This window comes from Phocoena sinus, chromosome 6, assembly GCF_008692025.1.
Source record: "Phocoena sinus isolate mPhoSin1 chromosome 6, mPhoSin1.pri, whole genome shotgun sequence".
Taxonomy (NCBI): Eukaryota; Metazoa; Chordata; class Mammalia; order Artiodactyla; family Phocoenidae; genus Phocoena; species Phocoena sinus.
The window spans coordinates 20,070,657-20,087,070 of record NC_045768.1 but is presented as its reverse complement, the minus strand read 5'-3'; the positions used below and the strand labels follow the sequence as shown (position 1 = coordinate 20,087,070).

General features: G+C 51.6%; 1 protein-coding gene across 3 annotated transcripts in view; it reads left to right on the top strand.

Annotated features, from left to right (window-relative positions):
• ZNF618 (zinc finger protein 618) overlaps positions 1–16,414 on the top strand; it is a 271,355-nt gene that overhangs the window by 195,793 nt on the left and 59,148 nt on the right. For all 3 annotated transcript variants that reach the window (XM_032635484.1, XM_032635485.1, XM_032635486.1), the window contains one exon: positions 9,115–9,374. In XM_032635484.1, the coding sequence (XP_032491375.1) occupies positions 9,115–9,374 (260 nt within the window). The remainder of the gene's footprint in view (positions 1–9,114; positions 9,375–16,414) is intronic.

Below are 16,414 nucleotides of genomic sequence, written 5' to 3'. Positions count from 1 at the left end.
CATTGAAGAAAATTAAGTGCCTAAGAATTAACTCAAACTAATGATATATTTATGCATTGTAGGTTATTTTGAACTTCTAGACTGTTAAGAGTTGTTTAAGAGGTTATTAGTTTTAATCTATTAATCTAATCTTTTCTACTTGACTGTTTATTAAAATATATCAGTGCTACCTGCCAGAAGTAGATCATTCTGAGGGTTATTAAGGCATGGGTGATGACGTAAAGATTTGAATCGTGGGTGGAATCGTAAATACAGCTGCCTTGTTACTGGGGTTTGTAGAAACTGGGGCTTTGCTGTAGTTTCTCTCTTTTGGCCCTTCCAGGCTAGTGGTAAAGCTGCGACCTTTGTCCCCATTATGATTTCTGTCCTTGTGGCTAAAAACAGGACTCTTTACATCCAAAGGACAGGTGTGAGCACAGCAGCCTTTCTAGGGCACGTCGGGGAGAGCTGAATGTCAGCACTGAACACAGAGCCCAAACACCTTTCTCTGTGGCAGAGATGGAGCCCTCCATTCCTTTGTTTTCTTGCATTTCCATGTTCCTGTTTTTAGCATCTAGCATGTGCCTGTTCGGTCAAGATACTAAGGATACTGTAGGAGACAAGGGAATACATATGTTCCCCATCTCTTGGAGCTTCCTGTCATTTAGTCATCTATTTGTTCATTCATTCAACAAGTGTTTTCATTATTTTCTCTTCTCTTGAGAAAAACTGAAATCATCCAAATGATTAAAAAAGCCCAGGGGTTGGAGTCAGGCAGACCTGGTTGAATCCTGCTTCTGTCACTAGAAAGCTGTGTGACCATGAGTCACTGTTTCTCCAATCCTCAGTGTTCTTATCTGTAGAGCAAAACTACCTGCTGTGTAAGGCATTGTGGAGAGCAGGGAGACAGTGCATGCATAGGGCCTGAAGCAGCACTGTGACTGGCCCGTCCTAGCCACTCGGTATGTCACAGCTGCCCTGTCCTCACTCACCCTGTTACTGGCATCATTGCCACCGGCATCTCTTCCACCCCGTATGCTGGCATTTTTGCACCTGCCGTTTTCGGTTTGTATCGTTCAGCAGGCGTTAGCTGACATCAGCCAGGGGCTAGGCACAGGGATACACAAAGCAGTGGGGTAGAGCCCTTACCTCTGAAGGTCTCCCAGAACCACATGGAATTGGCAGGCAGATTCGGATCTGGGACCTGTTAGAAGCAGAGGGGGCATTCCCAGAGCCACTGGTGGAGGCTGCAGGCTCCCAGGCCGTTGTCACCCTGAGACAGGGTGTCAACACCCCATGCCTGCCTGAGGGCCTGAATCTGCTAATGGAAGATACAATGGTGACCCTGCATCTTCAAGAGTTGAGGTCATTATGTAATATCAGATCATCACCTTGTCCACCTTGAACTTACATGTTATACGTCACTAGTATCTCAGTAAAGCTGGAGGAAAAGAAGAGCTGCTGTTAGAGCATTACCAAGGCTGCTGCATTTTGGCAATTTAGAAAGTAGGAAGAGTGTGTTACATTTAAGAGAATTTCCATTGGGAAGGATGGAGAGGAGACCGTGACACTTCAGGAATAAGCGTCACTTATTCAGAACACTGGCTCCTGTGAAACGTCCTCAGCCCGTGTTGTACCGAGGGCCAGATGGGTGGGACATTGCTGCCTTCAGTCCTGGGTACCAGCTGAAGCAGTTCAACCACCGACAGTTCTTTTGCGGGGTGGGTAGAGGGAGACACCTCGAGGGCCACAATGGCATTGACCTTTGCTGGGCTCATTCTTGACTCCTTCAGTGAACAGGTGTTTATTGATCACCTCCCCCACGCCAGGCGCTGCTGTAGGTGCTGGCACGTGACAGTGAACAGAGGAGACAAAGTCTCCGTCCTCTTGTAGCTGTCATTCTACTTGGGGAGACAACGAAGCGGACGAGGAGTAACAAGCATGTTACACGAATGGAGGGTAGATGCTGAGCAGAAGGCGTGAAGCCGGGAAGGGTTGTGGAGCGTTGAAGGTAGAGCGCAGGGGAGACGGCTGACGTTTGGGATCAGACGGCCACGGATCTCTCTGCCGGCACTGGGATGTTTGAGTAGAGACCTGGGGGAGTGGAGAACTCGCTGTGGGGACATCCGGGGAGGAGGGCAGAGCATTTCAGGCCTGAGGGGGGAGCTTGCCCTCGTGCCCAGGGGACAGCGAGCAGGCTGGTGGGGCCAGCGAGGAAAGCAGGAGAGGGGCGGTGTGAGCAGATGCGGTCCGTGGGCGTGTGGGGCGTGTCGCAGAGAGCCCTGCGGGCCGGGGCGAGGACTCTGCTGCTGCACTGAGTCACGGAGCCCTAAATGAGTGCTGGGCTGAGGAGTGACACGAGCTAGCTGAATAGGAAGGCTCTGGCTGCTGTGTCAAACGTCAGTTTTGGGGCGTTGGGCCAGGATAGGACCAGGGAGACGGGCCGTGAGAATGCTACAGCAAGACAGGAGAGAGGGGAAGGCAGCTTGGACGAGAGTGGTGGCCGTGGGGTGGTAAGGAGTGTTCAGGTTCTGGGCATATTTTGAAGCTAGGGTTGATAGGATTTGCTGATATGTTGCTTCGGAGAGAGTGAGGGGGGGGAGACAAGGATGATTCCCAGAGTCTGGGTCTGAGGAGCTGGAGGGGCGGAATTATACTAACTGAAGTGGAGAAGACTGCCGCTATCTCATGACCGTGTCTTAAGCTGCGGGATTTAGCGGGAAGAGCACTGGGGTTGGAGTCAGAAGAATTGTTTTCTTGACTTGGGGGAAGGGACGTAGCTGCAGTTCAGTTTGGACCTGTAAATACGGGTGCGTGTTAGACGTCTAGGTGGAAGTGTCCAGTGGGTAGTTGTCATGCGGGTCTGGAGCTCGGGGGTCGGGGGGAGGTCCAGGTTGGAGGTATGATTTGGGATTTATCATCACATAGTTAATATTTAAAAGCATGAATCTAGGGGAGATCATGTAGGAAGTGAGTATGGATAAAAATAGAAGAGGCTCAGGCTTCCCTGGTGGCGCAGTGGTTGAGAGTCCGCCTGCCGATGCAGGGGACACAGGTTCGTGCCCCGGTCCGGGAGGATCCCACGTGCCGCGGAGCGGCTGGGCTCGTGAGCCATGGCCGCTGAGCCTGCGCGTCCGGAGCCTGTGCTCAGCAACGGGAGAGGCCACAACAGTGAGAGGCCCACGTACCGCAAAAAAAAAAAAAGAAGAGGCTCTAGAACTGATCCTTGGGGCAGGTTGACATATAAGCGTTGGGTTGGTGAAGAGTGGCTGGAAGGTGGGAGGCCCACCGGGCAGGCCCAGAGCTTAGTGAGGAAAGGGTTGGAGGAGGAGAGAGGGGAGCTCGTTAGAGGCTGCTGATAGAGGATGAACTCAATGAGGACCCAGAAGGGACTGTTGGATCTAGGAGAATGGAGGTCCCAGGAGGCCTTGGAAAGAACGGCTCTGGTGGAATGGGGGAGGCAAAAACCTCATTGGACCTAGAAAGCATTGCCAAGGAGGAGCCTGCCAACATCTACGGATGATAATCATTTGTACTCAGATCATCGGTAGGTGGGCAGCTGGATAGAGCTGGAGGCCTAGGTCAGTGGTCAGCCTCTGCAGCAGGGTAAACACAGCCACTGAAATCATGGCTGGATGTGTGTTCATTCATTTAACACCCCATGTATCCATGCATTCATGAAGAGTGTATTTAAGCTCACCTTGAGTGCAGTTAACGCTCATTTGTAATGCTAGGAGTCTTTTTTTTTTTTTTTTTTGCGGTATGCAGGCCTCTCACTGTTGTGGCCTCTCCCGTTGCGGAGCACAGGCTCCGGACGCGCAGGCTCAGCGGCCATGGCTCACGGGCCCAGCCGCTCCGCGGCACGTGGGATCTTCCCGGACCGGGGCACGAACCCGTGTCCCCTGCATCGGCAGGCGGACTCTCAACCACTGCGCCACCAGGGAAGCCCTGCTTGGAGTCTTTTAATGAGGTTTTATTCTAGAGGGGCTTAACCAAGTCATTGCTTACACACTGTGATTAGAGATCCCCCCTCCCTTAACATTGTTTCAGGTGGCTAAAGTACTAGAGTAAAGAAGCAGTGGCCTTTGGGGGAGGTGGAGTGGCCCTCAGGCTGAGTCTTGGAGCACAGACAGATGCCCTGCTCCCCGTCCAAGGAGACATGCACACTTTCGGGGTAGAGGTCTGGCCTCCACCAGAGCCTTCGACATCTCAGACTGTAGCTCACTTGTCGTCAGATGGGAAAACAGAATCAAGCAGGGGTGGGACCGAAGTCCAGTGTGCTGAGGACGTCTCATTACTACTGTGGCTTGGTAGAACTTGAAGCATTAGCATTTTCGGTGGGATGATGTGGAAACTGTACTCGGAGAGAACGTCGTCTGACTCCCAGGCACCGGGCATCACTGGGACTCTTCCGTCAACATGGCCAGAAGTGGAATTTGTCTTTGAGCCCCCAATCCACTGAGAAGTTGTTTGGTTGCGTTGTCTTGGACTGCAGGGCTCAGTGGGAACGGCCCCAGGATAGGAGTCACGAGAGTTGTTCAGACAAGCTCATGGCTGGAAGTCTTGCGCCCTTGGGCATGCCGTTCATTCTCCGTGTTGATTGAGTTCATACTGTGCCGCAGGGCCCAGGCTAGGGCTGGATGTGGATGGGGACGGAACAGACACGGGCCCTGTCCTCTGTTCTGGTTCCCCCTCTGGCCACAGGGTGCTTGTGAGTGCCAGATGTGACGGGATGAGTATAAGCACCGAACCATCTGGTAAGACCCAGAGGAAGAGATTTGTTTCTGAAACTTCCCCCAGGCAGGCCCTGCGGGCACATTGGACTGACCATATCAGATTCAGTCCCGGGGATGAGTAAGAACGAAGGAAAAGAAAACTTTGGGGGTGGTGGAGGTCAGTGGTTTGCAAAAGTTAACTGCTTCGGAGGTATTTCTTCCAATTTAGTCACGCCTTGTGTATTAGTTTCCTGTGGCTGGTGTAGCAAATTACCACAAACTCCATAGCTTAAAACAAAAGAAATTTGATCTCACAGTTGTGGAGGCCTGAAGTCTGAAATCAAGGTCTTGGGCCAGGGTCACACGCCTTCTGGAGGCTCTGGGGAGATCTGCGCTTTGCCTCTTCAGTTTTGGGTGGCTGCAGCATTCCTTGGCTTATAGAGCCGCATGGCTCCAATCTGTGGTCATGCTGCCTCCTCTTCTCTGTATTGTCCCCTCTTCTGTCTGTAAATCTCCCACATGTCTCTTATGAGGACACTTGTCATTGCATACAGGGCCCACCCAGATAATCTAGAATGATCTCCTCTCAAGATCCTTAAATGAATTACATCTACAAAGAGCCTTTTTTCAAATGAGTTTGCATTCACAGGTTCTGGGGATTAGGTCCTAGGCCCGTCTTTCAGGGGAGCCGCCATTTACCACCCATTAGAAGCAAAGCTGTAGATATCAAAGACGGAGAAAGTAGGGGTTCTTGGAGGTCTAGTCACCACCACTCTGTTATCCAGGCCTCATGGGTGCTTCTGGGCCTTTGCTCTGGAACCCCTAGGCCTTTAAGGAAAACACTTTGAGAACCATTGCCTTAGTGAAAGGCCAGGGCTGTTAGGGAATTCCTTCGGCAGGGACCCACTTGGTCTGACTTCTCTCCTGGCATTCTGGGATGAGCAGTAACCAGTGACCACAGACATGTGCTTACTGAGAAATATCCTTTTAGTGCCTGACATTGGATTTTATGTTGAAGCGTGACTCGGGTTAAATATAAAATTCATAGCATATCTTAAGCAACTATTTTGTAGTTATCTATATATAAATCTATTTTACAGTGACACAAATAGAATAGATTATGGAGTGTCAGCATGTAGATAGATTCCAAGTGCTTTTTCACTAATATACCTAATGATTCGTGCTGAGAATATCCATGGGCTCCAGTGTACATTTAAATGGATATAATTAAAATAATGAGCTCTACTTTAAAAAATGATACATGAAAAAATATTTTTGTAAAGAAGTTAGAAGGAGCTGTACCACTAATCCACAGTGATATAAGTACTTCTGCAATTCTGTTGTTATTAAGATGCCTAATTAAATGTAAAGCATCCGAGAAAAGCAACATTTGGGCTTGTAAATCTAAAGTGTGAAGCTGGGGGAAGAGAAGTCCCCCGTGTTCTCAGTGCAGCAAGGGTTCAGGGATGTCACCTGTAAGAGAGTGGATGGTTGTGTGCCGTTGTGCTTGTGGGCAAGAGGGTGTGAGAGTCACCTGTGTGAGAGTCACCTGTGCAAGGCAGACGGGGCATTCAGAGATGGGGTCTAACGCCATCTCGAGCAAGCAGGGAAGGCTTCCCAGAGGCAGGGATATCATCATGGACCAGTGTCATCATAATGGCCGCTGCCGTCCAAGGAGATCCACTCTGTACAGCTCTCTGGCTCCCCTCCCGCCCCGCGCTGGCAAGGATCACAGTCCCCCTTTAGCAGACAAGGAAACAGACTCAGAGAGGGGAATCTCTGGCCAGAGGTTGCGGGGTTTGTGGACACCCAACCTGTCAGACTCCAACAGCTCCCCCCTCCCACCAGGATGGCAGATGCTAATGAGGTCCTGGAGGGCAGGAAGGGACACTAGGTCTGTTAAGACAGGATGGTCAAGCGCTCACAGGTCCTGGGGGGAGGGCATTCTGGGCAGGGAGCTGTTCTATGTCCTTCCCATCCTGTGACGTCAGCTGTGGGGAACACTGACAGGTGGGACACCTCCGCTCTGGTGGGCCTCTCTGCGGGCCCTGGGAAGCCCATCTGCCCTGAACTTGGGGCTTAGCCCCATGTGCAGCCGGGGTCGGGACCAGCCAGGCCCAAGCCAGGGAGAGTCCTCAGCTGCCTGCCTGTCCAGCAGCCCCTAGGACCCGTGGGCTGTGTTCTTGCCAGGCTGGAATGGAGGGTCGGACAGGGTCCCTGAGTTCTATCTCTGTGCTCAGCGAGCCTCAGGGTGGGCAGGACTGGCCAGTTGTAGCACCCACGTGGTCTCAGCTAGGGAATAGGGAGGGATTTCAGCAACTTCTATCACCAGTTTCCCTCAGCACTAGCATCCCCACTCTAGGAGTCGCTCTAGACAGTGTCCTGGTTGTACATTTTTGCAGTTGGTCCTCACGAGGCCCTTTGAGTTAGTGTGGGGCTCCCTGCCTCACAGGTGCGGAAACAGACTCAGAGAGGGTCAGGGCCCACTCAGGGTTCCAAGCTGGCATGACAGTGCTGTGCTTTAAACCCCACTGCTTTGCTTCCACAGCCCCTGCACTAAAATCTACGCGTGTAAGACTCTTCCCCTGCATGCTCTCGTTCTCTGAACACTTCTTTCCCCTGCCCCCCATATAGACGGTAGGTACCCCAGAACATCTCCACTGGGGCCAGCGGTCTAGGTCCCTTGCAGACATTGCCTTGTGTCTGCATCACAGTGCTGTGGGGTGGGTGCCCGTGTTTATCCCCATCGAATGGGTGTGAAGACTGAGGCTCGGGGGTGAAGTCACTTTTGCAGGAACCCACAACTTGAGAGAGTGGCAGTTCTGAGATTTGGCTCTGGGATGATCCAAATTCACAACTCAGTGCTCTTTCCATCCCAGTTCCTCGCACCTCCTTCCCGCCAGGCCATCAGGCAGCCTCTGCTCCCTCTTTGTGGTTTGCAGACAGCCTCCTCTCTGTGTCCTCACATGGTAGAGAAATAGCGGGGAAAGAGATCTCTCTCCTTCTTCTAAGGCCACAGTCCTATCAGATAAGGGCCCTACTGTTCGGATTGTATTTAATCTTAATTACGTCCTGAAGGCCCTATCTCCAGACACAGTCACGTTGGGTATTAGGACTTCACCACGTGAAGCGGGGGTGGGGAGACACAGTGCAGTCATAGGACCACCCCAGTGGCCCTTCTCTGCCCCCTCATCATCAGCTAGAGCCTTCCTTCTCTCTCTCTGCTCAGTTCCCCAACCTGGGAGAAAGTTGAGAGCTGGGCGGGTCAGTGGACACGATAAAACCCATGTTCTTGTGGTAGATGGAGCTGGAAGCCCAGAGAGGGGAAGAGTCTTGTCCAGAGTCACAGAGCAAGCCCACTGCTGATCCAGGATGAGATCCCGGGTCCTGCCTCCCAGCCCGGGCACCTCCGCTAAGCTCCAGTTGGTATGCTAGCCAGCCTTGCCTGAGCCTGGGCCTTGAAGTTCACGGTCCAGCTGCTTCTCTGGAGCACTGGAGAGGGCTGGACATGGCCAGGGCAGCATCCCCAGGCCTGGAACGTGACCTGATTCCCCAGCTTGTGCGTGCCTCAGCTTCCCCACCACTGCCAGAAGGATGAGGGGGCTCTCATAACACAGAGAGTCTCACTGAAAGGAGAACAGTTCAGGAGTGGATGGCCGGGACCTGGCTTCGTGCCTCGGCCCACCACCAATCTTGTGTGTGGCCCTGGGCAGGTCGCAGCCCTGCTCTAGGCCTCAGGGCCCACCCTCGTATTAACTTGAGGATGTTTTCTCCTATTTGAAGAGCCACCTAGAGGCCAGATTGTGGGGGGGGCCAAGTGTTGGCTCTGTGGCCTCCCCCTCAGTGAGCCTTTTGGCCTGTATGTTCCCTACTGTAAAGCAGGGTGAGCTCTGCAGCCCTTCCGCCAAGGAGCAAAGGGAAGGGCACCACGCGCTCTGCATACATCAAGCCACTGAATCCCCTGCTGCTCAAACTGCCATTAAGGGCTAGCAGCACCTGTCTCCACTGGGTGCTTGTTAGAAATGCAGAATCTCAGGCCAAGCTGCAGACCTGCTGCACCAAATCTGCATTTTACCAAGATTCTCAGCTGATTTATGGTCACAGAGCTTTTCTTGCAGGTCTCTTGTAACTCCAGTTACAAGAGTTACTGGTCACATTTAGACCCCAGCTTTTCCATCTGCAAAATGGGTGCAGTTTGAGCCATCCTAGTCCAGTGATTTTCAAACTGTGTTCCTTGGAGCCCCAGGGTTCCCTGGAGGACCCTCAAGGGCAGCGGTGGGAACCTGTGCTTTAGGGTGCGGGTCACGTGAGAGGTGGGTCTATAGCTAAAAATTTTGCAACCCCCCCTTGGCTGGGGCGCTCCCAGGTAGGTCTGGGGCGAGTCTGGGGTCCACACTGAGCAGACTGTCTTCTTTCCCAGGGAGCGCTTGAAGCGCAACCAGAAGAGCACCAAGGTGGAGGGGCCAGAGCCTGTGCCGGCCGAGGCCTCACTGAGCGCCGAGCAGGGAACGATGACGGAGGTGAAGGTCAAGACGGAGCTGCCCGATGATTACATCCAGGAGGTGATCTGGCAGGGCGAGGCCAAGGAGGAGAAGAAGGGGGTGAGCAAGGATGGGACCGGCGACGTGCCTGCCGAGATCTGCGTGGTGATTGGCGGTGTCCGCAACCAGCAGACCCTGGGTGAGCGCGCGTCCGCAGGGTCGAGCTGGGGCCAGGGTGGGAACGTGGAGCCGGAGTGCTAGGGAGGGAGGCCTGGGATCCCTGTCCCTCCCCGGCTGCGAGAGCCTTCTGTGGCTGCCCTCAGGGAAGGGCCTCAGCTCCTGACACTCGCCTTTGCCTGCTCAGCTCTGCTCTGAGCTCTTGTCTTCCCACCTGACGTGGCAAAACCCTACCTGTCCTTTTAAGACTTTGCTCAAGTCAGTTGCCTGGAACTTTCTGCAGGCCCGGCGAATCCCTCACACCATGGGGCTCCCACACCCCAGATGGGTCCAGCACAGCCTGTATCACTCGGTGTCCTAAATGCCCGTCTGCATTTCTTCCTCCTGGGCTTCCCCGGGGGCCTCTGGGGGCAGCTTTCAGTGTGGGTCCTGCTCAGACCAGTTGTCCAGTCAGGATCAGATGGGTGGCAGTCTGGCACCTTCTCCCGCCTCTTCTGGTCTGGGCCAGGCTCAGAGGAGCTCAGTAGAAACAAGCTTCTTAGAAACTATCTCTCCCCGCTACATTACAGCGTGAGCCAGGGGATACCCCTTAGGGGCTGCCTGCACTCCTGCCAGTTTGCAAACGCAAAGGCCCACAAAGCCCGAAAGATACGTTTATTTAGCATCACGGAGATGAGCCAGACAGGCAGGTGGTAGGTGGTAGGGCCTGGGTCCAGCTGGAGAGCCCACGCCTCATGTATGGTAACTAGGTGGGGAGACGGGCTCAGGGTGGCCAGATCTCTGGACAGAACACATGCCAGAAATGAGAATTTGAATGTAAATTCTTTTGGCTTTAAACGTTGGTGACTAATTTGACTTAAAATCTGCCAAGCAAAACATACCTGTGGGTGAGAGTCATTCCATGGGCCACCAGTTTGCAGCCCCGGTCTGTAAAATACAGTCCACGTGCCCCAGCCTGGCACGGAGACCTTGCCTAGTCTGCTCCCAGGTCTCTGTTTCCATCTGTGCCCTCCTCCGCATTCCTGTGCTCAGGAGACCATCTCGCTCCCCTCTGCCTGTCCCTCCTGGGGCAGCTCTGCCCACCTCCTCCTGACTTCCAGGCTCCCGTCCCATGTGTGGCAGGCAGGGGAGGCTGCCCTGTGTCTGCTTCCCCAAGTTTAGACTCGAGACCTCTTGCCTTTTCTTCCCGGCCGCTGGGGATCAGCCTCAAGTTCCCTTTCCCAGCTGTTCCTAGGCTGGTTGTGGCCACCATCACTCCACGTGGGTCACTGTGGCGTCCTGCTAACAGCTATGCCTCTGTGTCTTTCTGCCCTCACCTGCCATCTACTTTGGCTGCCAGGGACCTTGACAAAAATGAAACACTGACCATGTCACTCCCCACTGTATCTAAGGTCAAGGCCATAGCATCAAGGTCCTCCATAACCTGAGCCCCATAGCCCCCTTTCTTATTTCTTTCTTCCCGGTCCTTTCATTCCAGCACAGTCTGCTCTCCTGCAGCATTTCCTACCCTTTGCTCCTGCTGTTCTCTCTCCCTGGAATGCCTTTGCCGAAATCCAACCCAGTTTACAAGACTAGCTCCAGTGCCCCCTCCTCCCAGAAGCCTTCCTTGATCTCTTCTGGTCAGAAGTGGTCTGTTTCTGCCCTGCCCCTCAGGGGGCACTTCCCGTTATCCACTTGAGATTAGAGGGGCCCTGTCGGCACCTGCCTCTGCTACAAGATGGGCAGCTCCTGGAGATTAGAGCTCCAGGACCTGTCTGATCTGTGTCTGTGCTCCCTACTCCCACCACACAATTCCTAGCAAGGTACTAGTTTCTAGGAAGCAGTGTTGTCATTGCTGCTATAGCTGTCAGAATGGGGCTAGGTTATGCCACAGTAACAAAAAGCCCTAAAAAGTAAGGAGATCTTGGTAGCTCAGAACCACAAAGGTTCATTTATTTCTTGGTCCCACTACATGTCCATTGTGGTCCAGTTGGGGGCTCTGCTCTGTTCTGGACCCAGGCTTAAAGCAGCCATTGTCTGGAATGCTGCCAGCCAAGTGACAGAGGGAAAGACAGCTCTGGAGGGACTCATGTGCCAGCTGCAATCCACAAGTGAGATGTGTTAATTCCCTTCACAGTCATTGGCCAGGTTAGTCAGGTGGCCCCGCCCAACCCCAGGGAGGTGGGGAAATGCCATTTCCCATGTGACAGAAGGGGAGATGAACCAGAAATATTTGCTGAAGAGCATGAGTGACTTAGCCCAGTGTCGAATGAAAGAAGAGTCTTTTCTGGGGCCTGCGTCTGACCTCCCTCCACCAGTGTTCACTCCCCAAGGCCTAGGACTGTGTTAGCCACTCATGGATGTGTTAGTTAACTGAGGAGAGGACCTGCCCTGCTCACTTTAAGACTCACTGGACCCAGGAGTTATTTATGCCCTTCACTGGGAGATGCCCAGTGAAGGGTAGTTGAATCTGAACCTTGAGGCGGGGCCAGCAGTCAGGATTCAGTGGGGAAAGCCTGGAGTGGCCATGCTCTGGAAATGCTGGGAGTCCTCCCTGGGCCAACTCCCTGCACAGTGAGAGGCCCCAGGGCCTCATGCCAGCCACAGACTCTGGTTTCCAGCTCAGCTGCTACTCAGCAGTAGGTTCCTTGGCCTTGCTGTGCCTTAATGTCCTCTTCTGTTAAAGGAGACATTCTCCCTGTCCTGGCCACCTCATAGGTGTGGGAACCGAAGGGGACAGTGTTGTGCAAGGAGAATGAGCTCGGCTCCTCAGGCTGGGAGTGGATCCAGGCTCCCTGACTTAATGGCTGTTGCACCTTGGGCAAACTGCTAGACCTCTCTGTGCCTCAGTTCTCACAATTGCAAATTTATGGGGTTAGGTGAGGATTCAATAGGATAATGTGTATAAAGTACTCAACATTATACTTAGTAAATAATTCGCTGTTATTAGCAGTAATACTAGTATTGATAGTATAAAGTACCTCTTCGAGAGGAAGGAGTAGTAATAGTTTCTGCTTTTTTCCCAGGTCTGAAGAATAAGCCAGTGTGATGTAGAGAAGAAGCAGGATAGAAAAGAAAGTTGGCACTGGGTGAGGTGTCAGAAGACATGGCTTCTAGTTGGTTCTCGGTTTTCTCCCCTGAGCTTATTCTAGTACTGCCCCCCTAGAATCCAGGGACGTTGAGGATGTTATGCAGTTTCTGAGTAACCTGCTTTTGGAAGACTTCTGTGGAAAAGGTGTAAGAACCACAGTTAGAAGTGGAGCCACCATTTTGGAGCCGGTACCAAAGCAGGGCCAGGGCACTCCCTGCTGGTCATGATGGCGTCTCACATCCATCAAGGCAGACCTCCTTGAGGGTGTAGTTTCTTCTGCCAAGGGTCAGGCTCAGAGGAATCTGGCTTGGCCTTTTAGTAGCAGGAAAGAAAGGCAATTAAAAAATAAAAATCAATGTTAGAACTGAACATTCTGAACTCATCTCATCTCAAAAAGGCAAGTAGATATTATCTTATGGGCCACATCTGAGCGATTGCTGCTGGCTATTAGGAGTTCTGTGTTGAAGATTCTAAAGGGTGTCATGATTGATTATTGATGTCTGTCATGGATACGGAAGTGGGCAGAGGAGCTCCACATGCTATAGATGCGGCACTCAGACCCCCTTATTTTATAGAGGGACAAACAAAGGCCTAGGAAATGGAAGAGATTTGCCACTCCAACTCACAGCACCCACCTCCCACCTGCTCCTGGAAGTAAAACAAGGAAGGAAAGCATTCCCAGGGATCTGGCCGGGACAGAATGCTGGTTAGAGCCATCCCTTTAAATGAGCTTATGCCACAGTGTGCTTCTGTGCCCTGGTGGCTGGGCGCCGTGCAGTGAACATGTTCCCAGGGCACTTGGCAGGGGCGCGCAGGGCTGTGGCCGGGCTCTGTTGCTGAATAGAACAGTGTTCCTGTTCGGTCACCCAGTGCTGTGCCTTTTCTCTGAGCTCCATCCGCCTGTTCCCACCCCGAAGTCCTCACTGGCCCTTTAACACCATCAGACAAACAGTGTTCCTAGTGACACGAACGTTATCTGAGGCACTTCCCATGGAGGAGCTTTGGGTCTGGACACATGGATGGCATTTGGCAACTTCTCAGACTTGTGGAGTCGGGAGGGGCATCAGTGCCCAGGAGGCTGGCTGCCAAGCTTGCAGTGGTTGCTGCTACTTTCCTGCTGCCCAGAAATTCTTTGTGCTGAAAAGGGTATCTCTCAGTCTAGAGAGACTGAGAAAAGGGTATCTCTCTCCTTTTTTAGCAAGAAGAGCAGAGACAATACTGACTGTGACAACTTTGTTGGATAAAACCAGAAGTGAAAGGCATCCCTAACTGATCACTGCACACTGTCCCAACAGTGTACCTCAGAATCCTTCTCAACACAGTATACTAGGAAGTCACTGCCAGTCAGCTAGAATTGAAAAATCTGAAGTAGAAACCTGCTCGTCAACCTTGTCCTAGATGATGAAGACAAGGCGAGCTGGGTTTACACCAAAAAGCATCCAGCCCATGGAGCATTTCCTGGAAGAATGATACAGAAGAGATGATGGAGTCTAAGTATTCACAACTTAGAGCATTTTGGTGGGATGGGACCGGGCAGACACATTCCAAGTAGCCCCAACCAATACAGGAAAGTCACCAGGAGGTGATTTCAGCTCATGAAAGGGAGGACTCTGTGATTATGGAAAGTGTTTGGTAACTGAATACAGGCCTGTGAGGGAGTGAGTTCCTGTCCTGGAGATGGGTGAGCAGAGGAGGGTCACGACCAGGTACAGGAGGGAGAGTCAGTCAGCTGGGAGCCTGGATCCTGCAAGGATGTTTCTAGGCAGCGAGCTTTGGGCACCAGGGGTGGTGGTGTTTACACACACACACACACACACACACACACACACACACACACACACACACACACACACACACACACACACACACACACACACACACACACGGCTGCCCAGGGAGGAGGGGCAGGGAAAGAGGAGGCGGGGCCTTGGCCACAGCTCTGGAGGGAGTAACAGACAGCCATTCAGACACAGACACATGGGTTTCAGTCTCTTATAAACCCAGGCAGCGAAGGTGCCAGGTCCCACTTTGTAGTGCCAGCTGATAGTTTCCTGTTTCAGTCGGTGTTGGCAGGGCTTTGGGCCTGAGCCCGCCAGAACCTACACTCAGCTGTTTGCCGCAGCCACTCAGAAGGGAGAGTTCTGGCCTCCCTCTCAGGTGCGTCTTATCCCAGTTGCTGACTCTCCATCTGGTGGTCCAGGGTGGGATGGGGTTCCTGATTGGAGAGTCTCTGTGGGAAAGGGCCCCTGGACTGTAAGCCAAAAGACCTGGGGTCTGCCCCGCTGTGGGGCTCAGGATGTTAAGGCTCCCTTAACCTCTCTGAGCCGTACTGTCTTCGTTGATCAGTGGGTGTAATAAAGTCTGCCTGTCTTTCCAGTAGGATTGTTGAGGTCAGACTGAAGTAATAGGTATAAAAGTGGTTTTGAGGGGGACAGAAAGTGCAAAACAGATACCAGTGGTATTAGCCAAAGCCTTGGATGTTGACACGTCCGGGGTTACCTCTGGAACGATAGGAAGCTGAAAGGCCAATGGCTTCAAACTTCTTTTCTTCAATATCTCCTAAAAGAATTTTGAGAAACTATATTCTCTTTCACATTTTTGAGTTGACGTCTAACGTTTTCATCCAAAGTTGGAGTAATTACAAAGGATATAATTTCTGATGTGTTGTATTGTTTTTTTTTAAATGTGGCATTTTGGAAATAAAACTCTGAACCACTCTTTTAAGTGTATCCACGGGAATCCAAACCCCACCGCTTTTGATATCTACCATCATCCTTTTAAAAACCGTATGAACAGGCTCATCTTGAACAGTCAGAAGTTATACATCTTTCCTTTTTCTCCTTGAACTCATATTTCCAGCCCACTTCCCTCACAGGATTTTATCCTAATGTAATGTATTTTTTATGCTTGAGAGTCTTTTGTTGATCACTGTTTCACACTCATCTCCCACAACAAGATGTACGTAAGTTGAAATAGAAATTTCTAAAAAATACGTTGGGATCATAAAGCTGTACATATTAAAACGTTTGTTTTTCCTGATGGAGTTGCTATTAGCATACACTTTGTCAAAAACAAATTTAGATAAGTAGCAAACATAAAAGTAAAAAAATTACTGAAAATGCACCTCTTAATGAAATGGATGAGCCTTTATTTCTTCAATTGGCTCACGTTTCTGTGAATTAATATTTCTTATTGTTGAGTGAGACAAGATTCAGCATTTGTTTAATTCCCTTTTTTCCATTTTCTTTTTTTTTTTAATATATTTATTTAATTTATTTATTTTGGGCTGTGTTGGGTCTTCATTGCTGCACGCGGGCAGGGACTACTCTTCGTTGTAGTGCGTGGGCTTCCCATTGCAGTGGCTTCTCCTGTTGCGGAGCACGGGCTCTAGGCACATGGGCTTCAGTAGTTGTGGCACGCAGGCTCAGTAGTGGTGGCTCGCGGGCTCTAGAGTGCAGGCTCAGTAGTTGTGGCACACGGGCTTCGTTGCTTCGTGGCGTGTGGGATCTTCCCGGACCAGGGCTCAAACCCGTGTCCCCTGCATTGGCAGGCGGATTCTTAAACCACTGTGCCACCAGGGAGGCCCTCCATTTTCTTAAGTGTAAGTGCTTAGAAGCCTTGATCACATAAATAAGGAGCCAGGGGTGGAGGCAGTCTTGTTTTATCAGTGTCACTCAATTCTTTGAACACCTTCCAGTTTGTATGCCAAAAATCACACAGGGGTCTATAGTCAGATATTATTTTCAGTGGTCTCTTCGCTGACAACTCCATTAGATTCTTCTTCAATTTTGTTGAAAACAAAGAATTAGAAATCACCCAATTTACAAAAGAAATTATTCCCAGTCATTAGATCCACCCACTTTCTAAGTCCAACACAGCATCTCTTTGCCTGGAGCCTTGAGATGTTCATCCGCCTTGGACAGCACCACGGTGGGCTTAGGGGTGGGTGAAAGGACCGTTGTGTTTGTCGTGTGGAGAAGGGTGACGGTGAG